The sequence below is a fragment of the Pinus tabuliformis genome, chromosome 4_1 (genome assembly GCF_031772625.1).
Source record: "Pinus tabuliformis cultivar Carrire ecotype Pingquan chromosome 4_1, CPIR1, whole genome shotgun sequence".
NCBI lineage: Eukaryota > Viridiplantae > Streptophyta > Pinopsida > Pinales > Pinaceae > Pinus > Pinus tabuliformis.
The window spans coordinates 760,976,522-760,995,613 of NC_142303.1; the positions used below are offsets into that span (position 1 = coordinate 760,976,522).

A 19,092-nucleotide genomic window follows, 5' to 3' on the forward strand; every position below is an offset into this window, starting at 1 on the left:
TTTATAAAATTTTATAAAATAATATATATATTTTTTTAATTATTAATTTTTTTTTAAATATAATATTTTTAATTTCAAAATAGATTATTATATTATTATATTAATATAGTAATTACTTTGTTCCCACAGTGAAAACCAAAATTTATGCAAGTGACTATGTTCCATTAATACAATATGCACTAAGATCTAGGACCAAAGGAATGCAGGTTCTTATTGATGCTCCAAAAAAAGATAAAATTTGCTAGTTTACTTTCATCCGCATGGGTTTGTTGGATGTTGGAGCACGCCATGGCATGGCATGATGGGCTTTTATCTCAATCATCCAAGGAGTCTATGATTGTGACCCAGGCAAGCAAAATAGGATTTTGCATTGAATGGAAGTAAGAAAAATGGATGCTTCAACCTTAACGAGGTCAATCAAATTCCGGGTCCCATGGGGGCAAAAAATAAAATAAAAAAATCTGAGTGCCTAAATATTCAGATTCTGGTGTGTTTTTTCCGAAAGTTGGGCTGCTGCAGGCATGCATTAATCAGATGTATGTCTGGGAAGGTGGAGAAGAACGCTGACACAGATTTTTTTCATTTTATTTGAGATTAGCATGGGAAAAAGCCAAGGGAAGCTCTCTCTGGGTATAAACTGCTACAACAGTCACAATAATTAATTACGAGGAGGAGGAAATTGGGAGTTTGGGCCATTGAGATTTGTGTTTGGATTTGGGATCCAAAATCCCTTTTTTTAGGAGCGAGGAAACCCTACCCACTCCTCAAAGGAACCCTTTTTAGGGATCAGTCTGGGAGGCTTCTGAGGGATGAGTTTTAGATCAGTGGGTGATTTTGGATACTCTTCTTCTTCAACGACATCAGCGACAAGGCACAAATTTTGGGCTTCATCACAGTCATCGCCATCGCTGGAAGCCAAGGCTGCTTATAGCATGGTGATTACTTCATGCCTTCAATGATTCCGGGCTGTAAATGGTGATTCTGCTCTGGATTTGGTGTGTCTTTTGCAATTGTTTTTTGAAGGTTTCAGGCCTGGGGATCTAGGTGGGTGTTGGTTATTTAGCGATTTGCCTTATGGGTTTCTGTTATCCTGAATGTTTGGCCAGGTTTCATATTGATTGCCTCGTGATTTTCTGCGTTTCTATGAACTTTTAGTGCTTGTGTGTTGATTTTCATGGGTTGTTGCCTTGCGGATGCCTGCTATCTTGTTTGCTCAGTGGTGTTTTTGGTTGATTTTCTATCTGGGTGCTTCTGTTTCATGGCTGCCATGGAATTTATGCCTAACGGTGAAATACCCACATAACATGCCTATTGGGAGCTGATCTCACGTGTCCTGTTGCAGGTTTTGTGCCTTGGCTTTCTGTTTCATCTACACGCTCTGATTTTTGTGTCTATGATCTGTGCTTCAGGGGGTTTTCCAGAGCTGATCTTTATTGCTGTAAATATCTGAGCGAGAACCTATGGATCAGAGTTGTAGAAATCAGATCAGACCCATGTGTAGATAGTACTATACTGCTGCCTCAGAGAGCAGGCAAAAACCATTGCAAGGAATCCTATAGAGATTTTGATAAAGTCCCAAGACCGGCTTATTTGACCCTTGAAGCAGATGACTTTCCCCCCGCAGAGATTCCGAAGCGGTTCTTCTGTGATATCCCGATCCAATTTTGTTCCTGGACGTTTTCTTGTTTTTCTAGCATCGCTTTAGGTGTTTTAGATGTAGATTTGCATCTGGGTTTCGGTCACAAGACATCAATCAGATCCGCATAGGATTAGAATGTCTTGACTGGTTTGTTTTCCATGGATCTCTGGCAATGAGCTCTCTTAAGATGTTATTTTGTTTTTCTTTTGTGAAGAAGCTCAGGGATCAAATTGACTCCATATTTATTACGCATCCGCGTTCTCACCATGGCCTAAGGTCTAGACTGGCTGCTGACAGATTTGGGATCTTATGCATGTATGGTCTTAAGCACAGTTCTAGACCAGATTAAATTGCCCAGTATTTTCCAGGCTGTTGCATGGCTATATTTTCGGCGTCTGTTAGCTTTGTTCTGTTGTTTTCTCTTTTCTGATATTGGCATAATAAATTTTGCTTTGCTGGGTATCTGAATTTGGCAAAATTATATAGGCTGTGTGCATACAAATAAAGGCTCAAGTTCTTACATGGCTTGGCTAGAGAGTCCTCCTGTATTGCGTAAGATTTCTTACATGGCTTGGCTAGAGAGTCCTCCTGTATTGCGTAAGATTTTGTATATATTATGCATGGTTTTAAAAGTTACAAGGTTTGTATTCAGCCCTTTTAATTGAAGCATTCCTATTTGAAGGGAAAGGAAAAATATATGAATAGGCTTTGTTGATTTAAAGGCGCAACCTTCAGTATAATTTTTTGGGGTATCTGAGGCTGTGATTTGATTTTAAATCTGCCTGTATTGCAATTATTCTTCGTCAGGGTTTTCTCTTTCGTGTATTTTTGTTCAATATTGAGATTTGGTTTATTTACTCTGTAAAGATTCTAGAAGTCAGTCGTCAAGGGCCTTACTGGGTTGGTCCTGACTGAATGAAAGGTCGGTCGGTTTAATGGTTTAGCTAATTGAAATTTGGGCTTTGTGTTGTCTCAGATACTAGGATCTGGAATTCACAAATTGCTAGTTGGAGAAACGAAGGAAGAGAACCTGAAATGCAGGCATCTGTGCAAACTGGAGGGCGGTCGGCAAGTCCTCTAAGCAGATCTAAATCCAACCCTGAACACCCTCCCAGCCCGGCCTACTCGGTATCAGGTAGATCTAGAAAGCGAGACAGGAGCGATAAGAGTGTAGATTTATCCTCTAAAAGAAGAACTCCCAAGGAGGATCCAGAAATTAGCAGCCTTGTTGACAAGGATGGGGGTCTGGTCAACTGTGCGGGGGTTGATCGATTGTATTTCCTTATGCAACAAGACCTTAATAAAAATTCTAGGAAGTTGAAGGAGGTGACATCCAGAAGGACCTCCCTTGCAACTGTGATTGCTTATACAGTAAGGCATGATTGTTTGAACAGGTTTGTGCAACTTGGTGGGCTGCCCCTGTTGAATCAGTGGCTGCAAGAAGCCCATAAAGGAAAACCCGGAGATGGTGGAATTTCAAATGAATGCGATAGATCCATAGATGACCTTATTTTTATTTTGCTCCAGGCTCTGGAGAAGTTGCCTGTGGACTTTGATGCTTTGAAATCCAGCAATGCCCCAAGGTCGGTGAAGATTTTGAGAAATCACACGAACTCAAAAATTCATAGAAAGGCAAAGAAGCTCATAGAAGCTTGGAAGAAAAGAGTTGGCGCAGAAATTAAGCAGTCAGAAGAAGCTGAGACTGCATCGAAACAGGAGAATTGTCGGCCCTCCAAACTGACAATGCACAAGGATCCTCATAATATTTTTAAAAATGGAGGCCCTGTAGATGCAAATGTGAGAAACTCTGGGACATTTGGGAACACTGGAAAGACTACCACCACTAATAATAGTTCAAGCATGGGGGAAGTTGCAATTTCATTGAAAAAAAGTGGTGTCTCGACAAAAGAAAGTCCTAACAGGATTCCGTCCAGTAACAGCGCGCATGCAGAAATTGAAAGTGCCTCCTTCCCAGATGAGAGGAGCAGCAATTCCAACCAAACATTAAGCAATGGCCCTGCACGGTCAACTGGACCAATGAAAAATACAGTTTCCAATTGGAAAGAAGACTCAAAGTTTTCGATGAATAATGCCGCGAACACGAAGACAGGGAATTCTAGGTCCAATACATCTGGTAAAGGAATATCTGTAGCGGCAGGAGTCAATACTGGTTCCAAGGAAGCTGGATCTGGGAAGCCACTAGTCAGGAGTACGAGTGCAAGTATAGAGAAAAAAATGGTCACAGCAGTTGCCTCTGACAAAATATCAAATGAGTCTTCAAAAGCTGAGGGATGCAGCAACAACCAGAAACTCATCCTCAGGCTTCCTAATACTGCAAGAAGTTCTATGGGCAATTCTTTTGCGGATGTTGTCGTACCCTCTAGCAGAGATTCATCTGCAAATATTACAGACAGGAACCTGGATTCAAGGGAGATAAAGAGTAGGTTGCAGAATACTTGTACAGATACTTCGAGCATGAAGGCTTCAGCTCAGAGACAAGATGATACTGAAAAACATGTAGATATGCCCAAACAAAGAACTGAAATGGAATGCCATTCATCAGAATCACATCTTTCTTTCAGTTCCACTGAATGTTGCACTCTTGAATTTAAGAAGAGTTGTCACCATCTAGAGGGCCAGCCAATAAATAATAGGACTCGGGAGTCTTTGAAACAGACTAGTGAGAAATTCAATGGATGTGGCACGGAGGATGTTAACGCTGGCATCAGTCTCCTAGCATCTATTGCTGCAGATGAAAACATGAGGCTTGAAGCAGATGCCGCTTTAGCAACATTGGAGAAAAAGAACTCTAAAAGCGTTGAAATTAGACACCAGGATATGAAGACGAGTTGTTTGACAGATTCTGAAAATTCGCCAATGAGTGATATCACTGAAAACTCAGGGAGAATGGAAGGTGCTCCAGATCCAGATGCGAAGGATGTCCTGGAAAATTCTGAATATATCAGACCTAGCTCTGATGGAGTGCCCGATTTGGAAATGACTGCAGCACAGAATTCTGATCTTGGTCAATCAGATGAAAGCATGAGATCGAGTGAAGGACGCTGTTTGGAACCAAAGCCCTGTGACAAACAGCTTGAAGGAAGTTCTGGCCTGCCTCTGAATGATAGAAAATCTAGTGAATCACAGAATACAGTGCTTGCATCTTCGCCTCCAGGCAATTCCTTGGATGAAAACAATAATGGTGCAGCAGACTCTAAAGATTGCAGTACTCTTAGAGAGATTGGATTGGAAGACAAGAAAAATCCATCCAACCTGTCCATACAGTCCAAGAGCGATGCTGCTACTTCAGTGAACATTTCTTCCTCCATTGATGAAAGGTATGGAAATCCAGGAGGTGAGGAAAGGGCTGAAATGAATAATGACATTGCAAGGGAGTCCGTGTACAGGTTTCCAGGTGAAGATGCACTTGAGGTTGCTATGCAGGTGGCAAAGGAAGTAGAAGAAGAGATGGAAAGCTATGGGAAAGTCTCACTTGAGAAAGAGAATAATTTGGAAGCAAGCACAAGTCATGAGATGATTGTTTCATCCACAGATCACCCTGAATCCAAAATGGCAGATGAACACACACCAAAATCCAGAGAGTGGAACATGGACGGTGAAAATGATGACGACGGTGACAACAAGAGCTTTGGAGGAGTGAAAGAGGAGAATTTGAGTGATGCTGAAGTCAAAGAAACAGATCAGACAAAGGCTTGTCTTGTCAGAGGGCAATCAACTGCGGGTGCTGAGGGTTTGGATGCACAACTTGTTCAGCCTACTGTGCCTGATGACTCTGAAAAGGCCAATCATAGTAATCTCCAAGCTGAACTATCTATTGTTCCTGAAGCACCGGGAAGGCTCAAGTTTGACTTGAATGAGGGAATTCATTTGGAAGATAGTCCACATGAAACTCCTACTACACTCTCATACCCGATTGCTTCGATTCCCATCACTCCGGTTGCCTCTCATCCTGTGATCTCATCAAGGAGTTCTTTTATACCTTCTCTTCAGGGTAAAGGTGAGCTGGGTTGGAAGGGTTCTGCAGCAACTAGTGCTTTCCGTCCAGCTGAGCCGCGAAAAACTCCAGAAAGGTGCCAAAATGCAATTGAGAGTACAGTTACTGATGGGCCATCCACCTCAAAATCAACTCGGCATTTCGTTGATTTTGATCTTAACATTGCAGATGGTGATCTAGAAGAAGAGGTAAGCAATCCTGTGAGCCATCCTGCTCATCATTCATCAGGTTCAAGGCTCGATCTGGATCTAAACCGCGTTGATGACGGTGAAGAAAATGATGTAGCTTTGGCTTCGGAGATTATAAATAACGAAGCGCAAAGCTCTTCTGGTGGAAGTAAGACCGTTAAACATGACTTTGATTTGAATGCTGGGATATGTCTGGATGATTCAGTGGCAGTTGATCCTGTTGATTCCCGTACGAACTGGTGGAGCTCTGGCTATGCTCCAGTTGCAGGTTTGAAAATGGCTGGTGAAGTGATCAATTTACCACCTTGGAATCAGCCTGGCAGCACGTTTCCTTCACCTGCAATCACTCCTTTTGCACCAGTTAAGCAAGAAACTCATTTTACAGGGTCTTTTACCCCTGCATACTTCAATATGGGGCAAGGGCACGGTATTCCACCATTCCACCCTGATTTGTGCAGGCCGCCAGCTGAGCTCTCGTCATCTGCTTCAGCCGCAGCTCTTCCTTACACATCTCCATCCCCACATGCTTTTCCATATGCTGGATATCCCTTTGGATATACCTCTACTTCTTTTCCAGCTTCTGCATCTTTCATAGATTCGTCAGGCTCTGCTTCATATTCCCCGTTGGCTACTCAGTTCCTGACCTCTGGTGCAATGCTTCCTTCTCATCCCCGACCTCCTTATTTGACAGGATTTACTGAAATTGGTGCACCGGTAAGCAGTAATGGGATCTGGGCTAGACCCAACTTGGATTTGAATGCAGGCCCTAGCTTCGATTTGAATTCAGGCCCAGAGCTTGGGGACGCAGATGTTCGAGAGGAGCGAACCACTGTGCGGCAGGTACCAGCTTTTGGGAATCTATTTTCTCTTGACCCCCACATGAGAGTCTTACGTCAATCAGTAGAACCCTCTGACTCAACCAAGAAGGAAGGTGAAAGAGCATGGGATATGTACAAAGCTGATCCAGGCCCAGAGCTCAAGAATTTAGATGCCAGAGATGAGAGGATGCCTTTGAGGCAGGCAACTCTTTTTGGGAATCATTTTTCTCTGGAGGAGCACCGAGTTTTCCGGCCATCTGAGGCAACATAATCTTTGAAGAGAAAGGAACCTGAAGGAGGTTGGGATACATACAGAACTGGACTGAAGCAACAACCACAATGGAGATAAAAGGCTGTTTATTTTTGTGTAGGAGTCCTGTCATCCATTATGTGTGCCTGGCCTGGTATGTTAAATGATCACTTTTCTTTCCCTTTGACATTTATGATGACTTCCTCATTCTTGTAGAATACTGGTTAGAATTGGTTATGCATGCTTTGATTCGGAGGATGGGCTACTGAAACTTATGTATTTATTATGGAAAGTTGGAAACATTGCAAGTAATGCCTTTTTTTTCTGCCTTTTCAGGAAGAGTCCAGTGGCCTTTCTGCCCTTTGGCGGCATTGTACAGTTAATCAGACTGCAACAGAAGCAATGTTACAGGTTGTGGCACTGATAAAATCTGGACATTTGGATCTCTACTTGTTACTTCTTCAATTTTGTTTGCTTCGGAGGCATTGAAAATCTTTTGGACGTGACATCAATAACCAGTAGTTTGGACAAATCCCCATGGAAAGTCTGTCTTCCAAGGCTCACCCCATCTTCTTTCCTGTTTTCATGTGTCGCTACGAGCTTCACATGCCTTACTGTACTCTCTTACCTTGTTCTTAACTATTAATCATTATTTAATTTGTATATGGAATCTACCTTGCAGATTGCTTTGCTATTCATGAAAATTTACAGATCTCAGCATTGGCATGTTCAATATTGATTCACTTTTATTTCCTTTTGGGATCATTTGATAAAGCAAGCAACAAAATTTCACTTCACTTTTATTATTCATGAAAATTCACAAATGTTAGCGTTGGCCTGTTCAATATTGATTCATTTTTATCTCCTTTTTGGCATCATTTGATAAACGCAAGCACCAAGATTTCAAGTCACTTTTATAGAGTGAGACATGCTCTATCCTATAACGAACACATCATAGAATAGTAAATTCCTGATAGAAGGAAGATATCTCCAGGAACTTGAGAAGCAACAGTGGCAATACAATAGTAAATTCCTGATACTTAAGTAAGTGATTGAAGTATAGCTTAAAAAAATGGATTAGTTTTATTGGTTTCTCACATTTTTTCTAATAGACATGACTGGTTTTGTTGGTTCAATTACTTTGCTTTGTTTTGAATACTTAATAATTGTGAAATAACCATAGAGCCTTGAGTTTTATAAACACAAACTAAATTTCTTTCTCATTAATTAACACTTATGATATCAGGAAGTTAGCAGAATTTAAAAGACTTGCTCCCAAGAGCATGAATATTGTTTATGAATACCCAATGACTCGGTGCCTTGTATTTTTTGAAATCTTGGTTACCTATTTTATATGTTTTAAAATAATAAAAACAATATTCCATAAACACAGTATTAACAGGTCAATAACAATAAAATTAGATATTAGATAGTAATAAACTAATAATAATTCAGCTGGAACCAAACAGCAGAGACGAAAATGATTCATATTTCGCATTAACAGACTATTTATTGATTTTTGGTAAATGATGAAGCCCATTGTCTTGGAAAAAGTTTTTACAATCTAAAACAGTAAAGGAAAATTAAAATGCAAAAACAAAGTTAAATTTTATAGAATATTATTTTAGTTGTGGTTGGTGAATTCATGGGCTTTTTATTTAAAAAACTGCGAGTGCTGTGGCCTTTCACAGAAAAAAACACAAACATCCCTTTACAATAATCAGTCATAAATGCATGATCCCTTTACCATTTTATCTATTAAAAAACTGCGAGTGCTGTGGCGCTTTTACATCAAACCACTAATGAGGGAATTCGTAAGGAAAAAGCCTGCAAGTGCTATGGCACTTTTACATCAAACCACTAATGAGGGAATTCGTATTCCCTTTACTAGTTCATTAGTTAAAAATAGCGTTAGAAAGGATCTTAGTTAATAATAGTGTTAGAAATGATCTTCTTGGGAATGTACAATCATAAGTTTATTAGTTAAAACAGTTTTAACCCTCATGATTTTCTCATGATTATGAGTATGAATATGTTTTTTAAAATATATGATTTTTTTTAATAAATTGGTTGTAAACCTTGTTAAATGTAGTTTTAGCGATGAATTTTCATTACAAGTAAGTATGTATGTTGATGATAATGATGTTAATGTTATTGAGATTTATATGGCTGTTGGATGTTAAGAAGGTAAGAGATTAATTGAAAAGAAGTGAGAGAAGTGTTTTAGATCACTATAGTTTTGTTGATTTCAAAGATCAAAATGGTTGGTAGTGTGGCAAATATTTTGAGAATTAGATCTATTGTAAGCATAAGGTGGGCAATCTAGGAGAGTGCTTTTTATCTTCAACCTTCTGAGGATCGTGCAAGTGACAAACTCTTTAGTCTTACGACATTTTGGGAATTGACCGACACCCAATATGATTATGAAGTTCATGAGAATTAATTTTGTTCTTAGGAATGTTCATTTTGTTCTTAACACTAGTGAAGACATAAATAAATTTTTGGTTCTCGAGATTGTGGTTGATCACTACTTAAATATCCTAGTTTCCTTTTTTCCTCTAGCTCTTTATTGTTTCACAATTTCTCTTTAAATTTGAAAGTAATAATATTTTTAATATTATCTTGTTCTGCAAGATGATCTCTTCTTTTATCCCCCAATGGTCTAGCCAAGCCTGGGCATGGTTATGCCATCCTCACTTGAGCCAAAAGGCGGGTTTGGCTAGAGTTAGAACCAATATTATGAAACACCTTGACCATGTTGTATAACTTTTTCTTGTACTTAAGATACCTAGTCATAGCCATGATTTTTAAAGGAAAAAGACTTGCTTCAGGAGGATAGGGTAGGGAATATTTTCTTAAATCATGAGGTTAAAGGTTATAAAATGCTTTTGGATATGTTAAATCTTTCACATGACTCTTTGAATATACTTCAAACCAAATCTCACATTCATATAAAATGATAATAGTGATGAGGATTTCAATGAGTTTTTTTATCCCATATAATTGTTTTCAAGCCCATTGTAAGCTTTCCAAATTCCAATATCTTTTTATCACTGCTATAATTCCAATTGAGCTTATGATAGATATCGATTCCCATATATTTTGTATGAGGGAAATACGAGGGAAAAACAAAGAAGGTTGTTTGTAATTCACTATATTCTTATTATTCACATTTTCTATCGTTCAATATTGTTACATTGTCACTTTGCACTTGAAATTTTTATTTCATCATTATCTTAACAAACTGAGGTAACTAAGCAAAGTTAAAGTTAAATTGACCAAATTAATATTAGACATATTTAGCATATTTAAAATGATGAAAATATTTTTGATTTTAGACTTCTGTGATACATATCATTAACAAATAAAATATTGGAATAATCACATCAAGCGCCAGGAGGGATCAAACTTCTTTTTTGAGTGCAAAACTTGAGGAAAGGTATGCACTTCAAGTTGTATCATAAATGAAAGTATCATAGGTGGTCTTTTTGGATTTAATTATGAAGGCTTTAGTTTTGTCAATATTAATAGTGATGCACATTTTGGAGCAAAAGGTTTGGAGGATTCTTAGTGACTTTCCAAAATTGTAATGACACCTTGCGAAAAGAACAATATTGTCAGTATAAGAGAGCAATTATGACTATACTTGTGAGCATGGGGCCAACACAACTTGCATCTTCCAAATACTCTTCAAGCTAATCAATGTATATGCCAAAAAGGGTAGGCGATAAGGGATACCCTTGCTTGACTTTGATACTGTATTAATTTCTTCTGACTAACCCTTAGTGGTCCTAAGCTTGGCAATAATATTCTCGTATAGCCTTTGTCACGACAACCCTCAACTATAGAGGAACCATTATCTCTTCTGTCTGCTTCCATAACTGTCTTAGGAAGGGTGTCAAAATCTTTTCTAAAGCCAACAAAACAACATAAGAGATCAATTTTATTATTGTGGCATTTTTTTCAATTATTATACGAGTAACAAAATGGTCCATAGTTAAATGATATCTCCTAAACCCAACTTGACATTTAGCTCTTTTACCATGGCTTTCAAGCCAAAGGCTAACCTATTTTTCCAAAAGAAATTTGTATAGCTTGGATAAAATGTGGCTAATCATAATGGTCCTGTTAGAGGGAATGTTTTTATCCCCACTTTTAAAGATAGGTACACTAAGGCTTTTTGTCCAAGGCTTAGGGAAACCTTACTTCACTACTAAATTGAAGAGCTTGTGTATGTGCGAGATGATGATAGGTCGTCTTATTTTAAAATTTTCAGTTTAGTAACTTTCAATATCCTTGGCTTTTCCATTAGCGAGTTGCTTAGCACCAAACTCAATGTCTTCTAAAGAAAATATATCATCCTTGATAAGGGCATTTAAAATGATGTCCATAGTGTCAGGGATTTCATAAAGGTATTTAAGGTAAACATTCCAGTTCTTCAAGGGAATCAATTTTTTTTCTTTAATCTTATGAATCAAAATTTTCCTCCAAAAATTTCTAGGGTCATATTTGAAAGGTGTAATAAATTCTTTTTCTTATTTGATTTTGTTATTTTCTTTTTATAACAGATTTGTGCATATTTATCTTATCAAATTTTAAGGTTTTGTTAGAAGCATCCCTAATCGATTTTGTAATCATTATCATCCAAGGTTGGTAGTTCTATCATTCTTTTTATATGGCATCTAGGTAGAGAACTTGCTAATGGTAGCATAGAGGGTTGTAGTAAAACTACGATAAAGGTTTTCAAAGTTATCTTTATATGTTAAAATGTGTAAATCTCCATTTAAATATTTTAAGAAGAGATCTATTTTGCTCTCCTAGAAATGTAGGTGGTTTTGATTCTCACAATTCTCTTGCATGTGGTAAATCTACATGGAAAAGTTTAGAGTTAAGGTTAAAGGTCTATGATTGAAGTCCAATTCATGGTCGTTTAAGAGGTCAAAGTATAAAATTTGGTTGGAAACATGGATTTAAGATATCACATAATCCATGACACTATTGGCAAGCCCATGAATACAAGTCTTCTAGTTGGAGTTTGGCCACTTGATTAGGCCATTGCAAGTTGTAAGGTCTTAAGAATTACAAAGTTTGACTAATTAAATACCAAATAAAATTTCAGTCAAGTCTTCAGGGTTTCTTTTGAATCTACTAGTTAAATCGAAGTCCTCATCTAGCTAAATATGATTAGGGTTGGAATCACTACTTGGAAGAATATCTTGGTTAGATGTGGTTCTAACATGAAGGCCTCCTAACAAGAAGATGTCGCCTTCATTCCTTACAGTATGAATATCATGTTCTAAGGTATTATAAGGGAAATTCTTATCTAGATTGTTTTTCTTATAAAAGGTAGAGTTGATAGGTGTGAAATTATAAATTGTAATATAAATCCTCTTAGCATTAATGCCAAATATTTTGATCCAAATGTATTGATTGAAGATTCATTTTATAAAGCCGAGTGAGGAGAGACATTTTATTATTATTATATATATATATATATTTTTTTTTTTTAACAATCTATTCCTCCAATTCCTTTGTGAGAGGATTTCTTATTCCAAAAGGACCAAAAAATGAATCCATCTATGTGAGGGACCTTAGTCTCATCATGCTCCCAAGTTTCAACTGAAAAAATTATATCAATTCACTCAAGATCCGACTTAACATAGGACCTTTATGCCATGGAAAGCCACAACAATGACAAAAGAGGATTCAAAGTGTTCCAAATTCCTATTTAATACTTTTGTTTTGATCTCATCCCTAATAATAACTTTCCTATTTCTAATGATTGCCTATTTTTATTCCTTTTTGACTCTCTTTATCTTTTGAAGATCCTTCTTTAATTGTAATTGGTTTGATAGGACAAGGTCCTTATTTATAAAGATTCCTGTCCCTTATAGACTTGAAAATTTACTGAGTATGTCAAATTTGTGGTCACTACAACTTACCCTAATAGAGATCAATCTATCTTTATGCTTGAGTAATTTTTCTAACTTTCTGGCTTCTATGAGATAAATTGTTTCAATTTGTGACTTGTTTTTAAGTTCTTCTTTTATTATTTCTAACTTATCCTCATCTTTTTATTCTTTTATATCAATAATTATAAGATGCAAGGCTATTTTATTATATTCATTATCTAACTAGTGGTAATTATAAGATTCAAGACTCATTTATTATGTTCACAATTCAACTCAATTAATTTTTTCATTTCCTCTTTGATAAATTTGATGTCTAATTTATTTTCTATACAATTTAGAGAAATATTGTCATTTAAAGTATAATTTAAAAAAAAAAAAATGTGTTTATAACCATTTTAAATTGATTAACCTAAGGGATCAGATCCCAACGGCCAAACTAGCATAGCCTAACCCCAAGGGTGTCAAGGAGAATTGACCCCGTGACTTCCCAATGACAAGGTATTTAGAAACGAGAACTCAACCAATTAAGCTAACCCTCAAGGCTATTTATTTATAACATAGTTATTTTTTTTTCTCTCTATATATTTAAATTTATTGAGTAAAATAGTTTTTTACAATAATAATTTCAAAAATATATCTATCTCTCTAATTAATATGATTTAAATTCAACTTCATATTAAAGGGAGCTTATTTTTACGTTTTTAAAGTCTTAAATCTTTAAATTACTTTGTATAGTTTATATTATTATATAATTTTGTGATATATAATTTGCATTACTATATAAGTTCATATTAATTTTATTATATATTTTGAGGTTGTAATTAATCAAATGATTGATTATATATAATTAAAATAAGATTAATTAAAGTTCATGGGGCGTAGAATAGATGGTGATGGGTATACTATTAAGACACTCTGTGATGTGAAGATCGCTGGTTTGAAACTCCGTGGACAAAAATCCAACTATGTTAAGGGCTGTTGTGGCCCAACACTAGTGTGATCTGCGAGTGATTTTGATGGCTAAAATTCCCTTGAGTCGCAGTTTCTCATGCCAAAAGTTAAGCGTGTAGTCATCAAAGGACTCATACAACTTAGCAAACAAAAAATAAGATTAATTAATTGATTCCTTGAAGGAGGGCGCTCATGAATAAGGATTCCCACACCTTGATATGATTCAAGCTCACATGAAAGAGGGTTGAAACTCCCACTATACTTGGCACATTATGTGTGCTCCTATCACTTCATCGATCATGGCACAAAGCCGACACAAGGTTAATCACCATTTGAATATAGTAGGCTACATGGGGACGTACAAGAGGACTGAACAGGGGAATTCTATCATATTGGTAGAGATGGAGGAAAAAGTAGATGGTATAGACTGCAAGTTGACCATTCTAGCTAGGCGATCAACCAACATCTCCTTCTCCTCAGAGCAGGGTAGTGATTAGCTAGCACAAATGCCTAGAAATTGTGCCCAATAGTTGTTATGATTTGCAGCACTAGTAGTCCTTTTTGTCTTCTCATGTCAATGTATTTCAAACTCTGGCACAATCGACTTGTTTTTAGAAGTTTTTATGTACAATATGCTATAGTTAGACGAGGTCTTAGCAACCTTAAGACTCTGAAATTACGTCACTAGTTTGGTTTCCCTTCGAACAAACCAGTAGTAGAAAATTCTTGGCCTAATGCAATCTTCATTTGACGTAATGCAAAGTGCCTTACTTAAATAATAATAATAATTAATTGATAATATAATAGATTGTTAATATTATAGCCCCAAATGTTAGCTAAATTTGTCGAGTTCCCTTCTTTAAAGCACCTTTTCTATTGAGAGGTCACGAGTTCAATTCTCTCGACACTCTTGGGATCAGGTTTTGTGGTTGAGGCGATAAGAAGTGGCCCCTTCAAATGGATCTGTTCGGTACAAATATTTCATGAACATAGCGATTACCGATCTCCAAGGTCCATGAACCACATAATTTTTTTTTGTTAATATTGTTAAATTAAATATTATATATAACATTATTTTAAAATTCAAAATTCTATATTTATTGAGATTTGAATTTATGTTGTAAAATTTGTCTCTATTAATTCACATCATCATTTTTTAGACAATTAAACCATAATTCAATAAATAACGAGGGTAATTATGGATATTCATCCTTATATGGTATTCGACTTGAAAAAAAAACCTAACAAGGAGTTCGAGCAATGGCGGCGCAGCTCTGAGCAACTGGTACTAGGGTTCAGCTTGGCATTCAAGCTTCTGTCACGAACTCTAGCGGAGGGCAGTGCCCTGTGTGCAGAGCTCAGAAGGCATGGGCTTTCCTTTGCCCAACAGATGAGGAGAGCGGGGTCCAATGGGGCTCCCTCATACAAGTAGGCAATGATGGAAAAAGGAAAGGCCCCACTGGAAGGGGTGCAGATATCCGGCTCTGGAAATGCAGGAAAGGATGAGCTAAGCAAGAAGAAAAAGATGGGTGGGCAAACCAAGGAAACCCAAAGTCAAAAAAGAATCAATGATATAGGGATTCCAGAAGGAAAAAACAAGGGGAATCCCAATCTCGAGCAGGCACCACAAGAAACAGAAGAAAGAAACAAAAAGACTGGGGATACTGAAGCCCTGCCCCAGTACGACACAGATCTGGAGGGATCAGCCACTAAAATTAGAAAACAAGAGAACCTTGGGCACTGCAAGCCCAAAACGATAGGCAGTCTGCAGGTCATTATCAACGACCTTGAAATGCAAGCTCACAGAGACCATATGTCACACATGCGGTGATCTGTAAGTTCATGGGCTTCTAGCCTACGGAAAAGGCCCTATGCTTATGGATCAAACAACAGTGGAAACCAAAAGGGGATGTCAGGCTACACTTGGGTGCCAAAGGTTTTTTCACTGTAGTCTTTGCGAACTTGGAAGACAGGGATCACATTTTTGATGGTGGACCGTACTTTTATGCCTCAGCAAGTTTATATATGAGACCATGGAAACCCAAATTTGCACCTGAACAGGAGACCTTCAAGCATGTTCCTGTTTGGATTCACCTATTCTCTCTCCCTATTGATTACTGGAGACCAACAGTGCTGGAACAAATAGGCAACAAATTGGGAACTTTCATCAAAGCCTTGGAAGCAACCCTGCAAAAAAGGTACACATCTTGCGCAAGAATCTGTGTTGAAATGGATGTCTTAGGTGCCCTCCATGAGGGGCTATGGTTAGAATTTAGAGATGAAGCATTTTTTCAAGCCATAGATTATGAAAAAATTCCATTTCAGTGCTGAAAATACCACGAACATGGTCACCTGATAAGGGAATGCCCAATGAACAGGCCAAACGAGAAAGCCAAAGAAAACACAAGCAAGCATCAAGAAGGTTTTATCCGTCCAAATGGAAGACATAGGGCCAATAGGAAATACTAACCCAAAACCAGCAACTCCATCAAAAGCATAGTCAATGCCTTTGAAGTTCTTGGGCCCGACACAGAAGCAGCTAAAGCCCCCCAGGTACCAGACCTAATGCAGGAAATCTAGGAAGATCAAGCACAGAAAGCACAAGATCCCACTCCCAATCAGACATTCGAATCCCTACAATTTCAGGAGTTAACAAAGGACTTAGAAAGAGATGCGGAAATGTTAGTCAGTGAAATAGGAACATAGGATATGGAACTTAGTGACATTATAGAAAGGGAGGGTATGGATCTCATCACCATGGTAGAGCAATGGAAACAAAAAGGAATTGAACATATCCCAGAGGAGGAAGTAGACAGAGTGAACTCTCTATTCCTAGCAAGGAAAGATGTAGAACAAAATGTGCAGAAAAGAGGCTTTGGCGCAACAAAGGGTCTGGGAGTCAAAGCCCTAGGACTACATCAATCTAATACCAATGCCAAACATAGGAAGAAGAGAGGCCGATGAACAAACAATGAGGCACTTCAGGAGTTAGGTCAGATGCTCCTTGTTTAGTCAATTTAGTATGTCCTAAATTGCTACATTAATTATCAATCCGAGAGTCGTAAACTGATGAAGTGTGGCGTACTATATGTGCAAGACCCTCTTTCTCACTTTTTATTGTTTTCAATTTTATCTTGTTTTTGGGGGTTTTATCTTGGTTTGTCTCCTAATGCGAAATCCTATTCCTAAGTTTTAAGAATAATTTAGAAGGCAAGTATGGGTATAGATTTTAAGGCAATTATGTCCTTTATGATGACTTTTAGAACTTAACACTTCAGAGGATCTCAAAACATGCTACTAATGAAATTAATACTTGAACAAGAATGTAAATGTGCAGCTATTTGAATCAAACAAATGGCGAACTAATGATCATGAAATCTCTATCTCTGCTGCTCATCTAAATATAGAAATAAAAGTTAAGCTATTGCACTCAAACAAATCAAAAACTGCAAACTAATAAAAGTAAAACCAATTCACTTCATTTATAGTCCAATAGCTCGCCAAGTAGATTTTCGGGGTTAAGCCATGGCTCTGGAGATAACGTCAATAACATGAAGAATTGATATCTAAATTATCTACTTGCAAATGAAAATAAAATCAAGTCTCTTCACTTATAGTCCGATAGCTCGCCAAGTAGCGTTTCCGGGTTAAGCCATGGCTTTGGAGATAACGTTAATAAAATGAAGAATCAAATCACTTCACTCAAAATCCGATAGCTCGCCAAGTAGCTTTTCGGGGTTAAGCCATGACTTTGGAGATAACGTTAAATGACATGAAGAATTTGATATCTAAACTAACTATCAACAACAAATGAATAACACTGAAACCAAAGCATAACTGAAATTGAAAGCTAAGAAAAACAAAGTCAGCAGAGAGGTCAATCTCATGTCACTAGTTACTACAAAAATTGTATGAAAATGCCCACGCCTATCCTAAGCTGAAACACACTGATCAATGTTAGCAAAAATATACAACGCTTGGAAAATCATGTACAGGAATGAAAAGTTAACACCATAACTGAAATGTGAAATATACACAAGTGAACAAACTACGAGATATCTACAATGGAAATAAAACAACAACATATGAAAACTTTAGAGAAATAAAAGAACGAAACCTTAGCCAGCAGGGGCCCTCTGCACGGCCTTGGTTAACACGCTGTCAATCTGAGATTATGCTCACACAGTCATATAAAACAGAGGAAGGATCCTTTCGTTACCACAGCAAGGCCAGTGTCACGGCATAGTACATAAACTTAATAGCAATATTACATCCACAAAAAAACTAACTAGCTACATGCGTTTGCAAACGCGTTAATTATAAAGGAAATTACATAACAATTTTCCTATGAAACACCTTCAGCGGAGGACACGTAAAAAGACAGCATCCGTGAGCTTAGCATGATGGTTGCCAAGATCATTCAATCTACCAAAAGGTGGCTGTTGGATTTACGTCGTGGGGGCAGTCTACAGCTGTCAAAATGTAACCATGGATCTAGGAACGGTCTCGGACCCTTCACGTGTTGAAAAACAGAGACTTGCTTGCCGTAGAACTCCTCGTTTGACCACCGTTTGACCAAGGATTTCCTTTACGAATTTGGCTAAACCAATAGGACTTGGTCCATGTCCAGATCATTTCTGAACTGCCCACGTGCCTCGTTTTGCTTGATGACACCTGTAACCTAGAGATCAACAGAAACAACTGCAGAAAGTCGAGTCAGCTGCGGAAAGTGGCTGCATTTTGCAGCCGATGAGCAAAATATAAGTCAAATAGCAAACACAAAATATAGTTAGAAAACCACTTAAATGCACCCTCGGAATCAATATGTAATGATTTTTGATAGCTTGTGAGGGGAAAAAGTCTAGAAAAGTGCGTAGAAGAGATGTAGTTTCAAGGCTCAACATACCCCCACTATGAAGGTGTTGCATGTCCTCATGCAACCAAAACTGTGATCATCCTCCCTTCAGTTCATGTGTTCTGAGACCTCTGCTAACACATCCAACCTTATTTTCTTCTTTCTTGGTACCACTGTCATCCTAGGCTTCCTCATTAGGCACTTGAATTTGAGGTTGATGAGAGCTCTGCTCAACCTCCTGCTCTTTTTCTTCAATTTTCTATTTTTCTTCTGCCACAACCCAAGATGCAACATGGTGTTGTCATGAATAATCTTATCCAACCTACTCTGTTCTTTCAATGTTTCATTTTCTCTTTTGATGTGTCTATTTAGGACCTCCAGTTCAAAAAATTCCTGTTTTAGTGATTGGATTAGAGATTCCTGGGCTGTATTAGGCTGGGCAGATGAAGTGCCTTGATCTGTGG

General features: G+C 37.7%; 1 protein-coding gene across 2 annotated transcripts; it reads left to right on the plus strand.

The window, feature by feature from the left end:
- The first annotated feature begins 449 nt into the window (after window positions 1-449).
- LOC149178379 (uncharacterized) lies at window positions 450-7,575 on the plus strand. 2 transcript variants are annotated; one of them, XM_089420327.1, is made up of 2 exons: window positions 450-1,044; window positions 2,616-7,575. In XM_089420327.1, exon 2 carries the CDS (start codon window positions 2,675-2,677, stop codon window positions 6,929-6,931), a length of 4,257 nt encoding a protein of 1,418 aa, XP_089276453.1. In that variant the 5' UTR covers window positions 450-1,044; window positions 2,616-2,674; the 3' UTR covers window positions 6,932-7,575. The 2 variants fall into 2 exon arrangements, with proteins under 2 accessions (XP_089276453.1, XP_089276452.1); XM_089420326.1 differs by having other exon boundaries at window positions 450-935.
- The last annotated feature ends 11,517 nt before the right edge of the window (window positions 7,576-19,092 follow it).

What these genes read in the sequence shown, in the direction of transcription:
- LOC149178379 (XM_089420327.1), top strand. Translation starts at nt 2,675, where the DNA reads ATGCAGGCATCTGTGCAAACTGGAGGGCGGTCGGCAAGTCCTCTAAGC.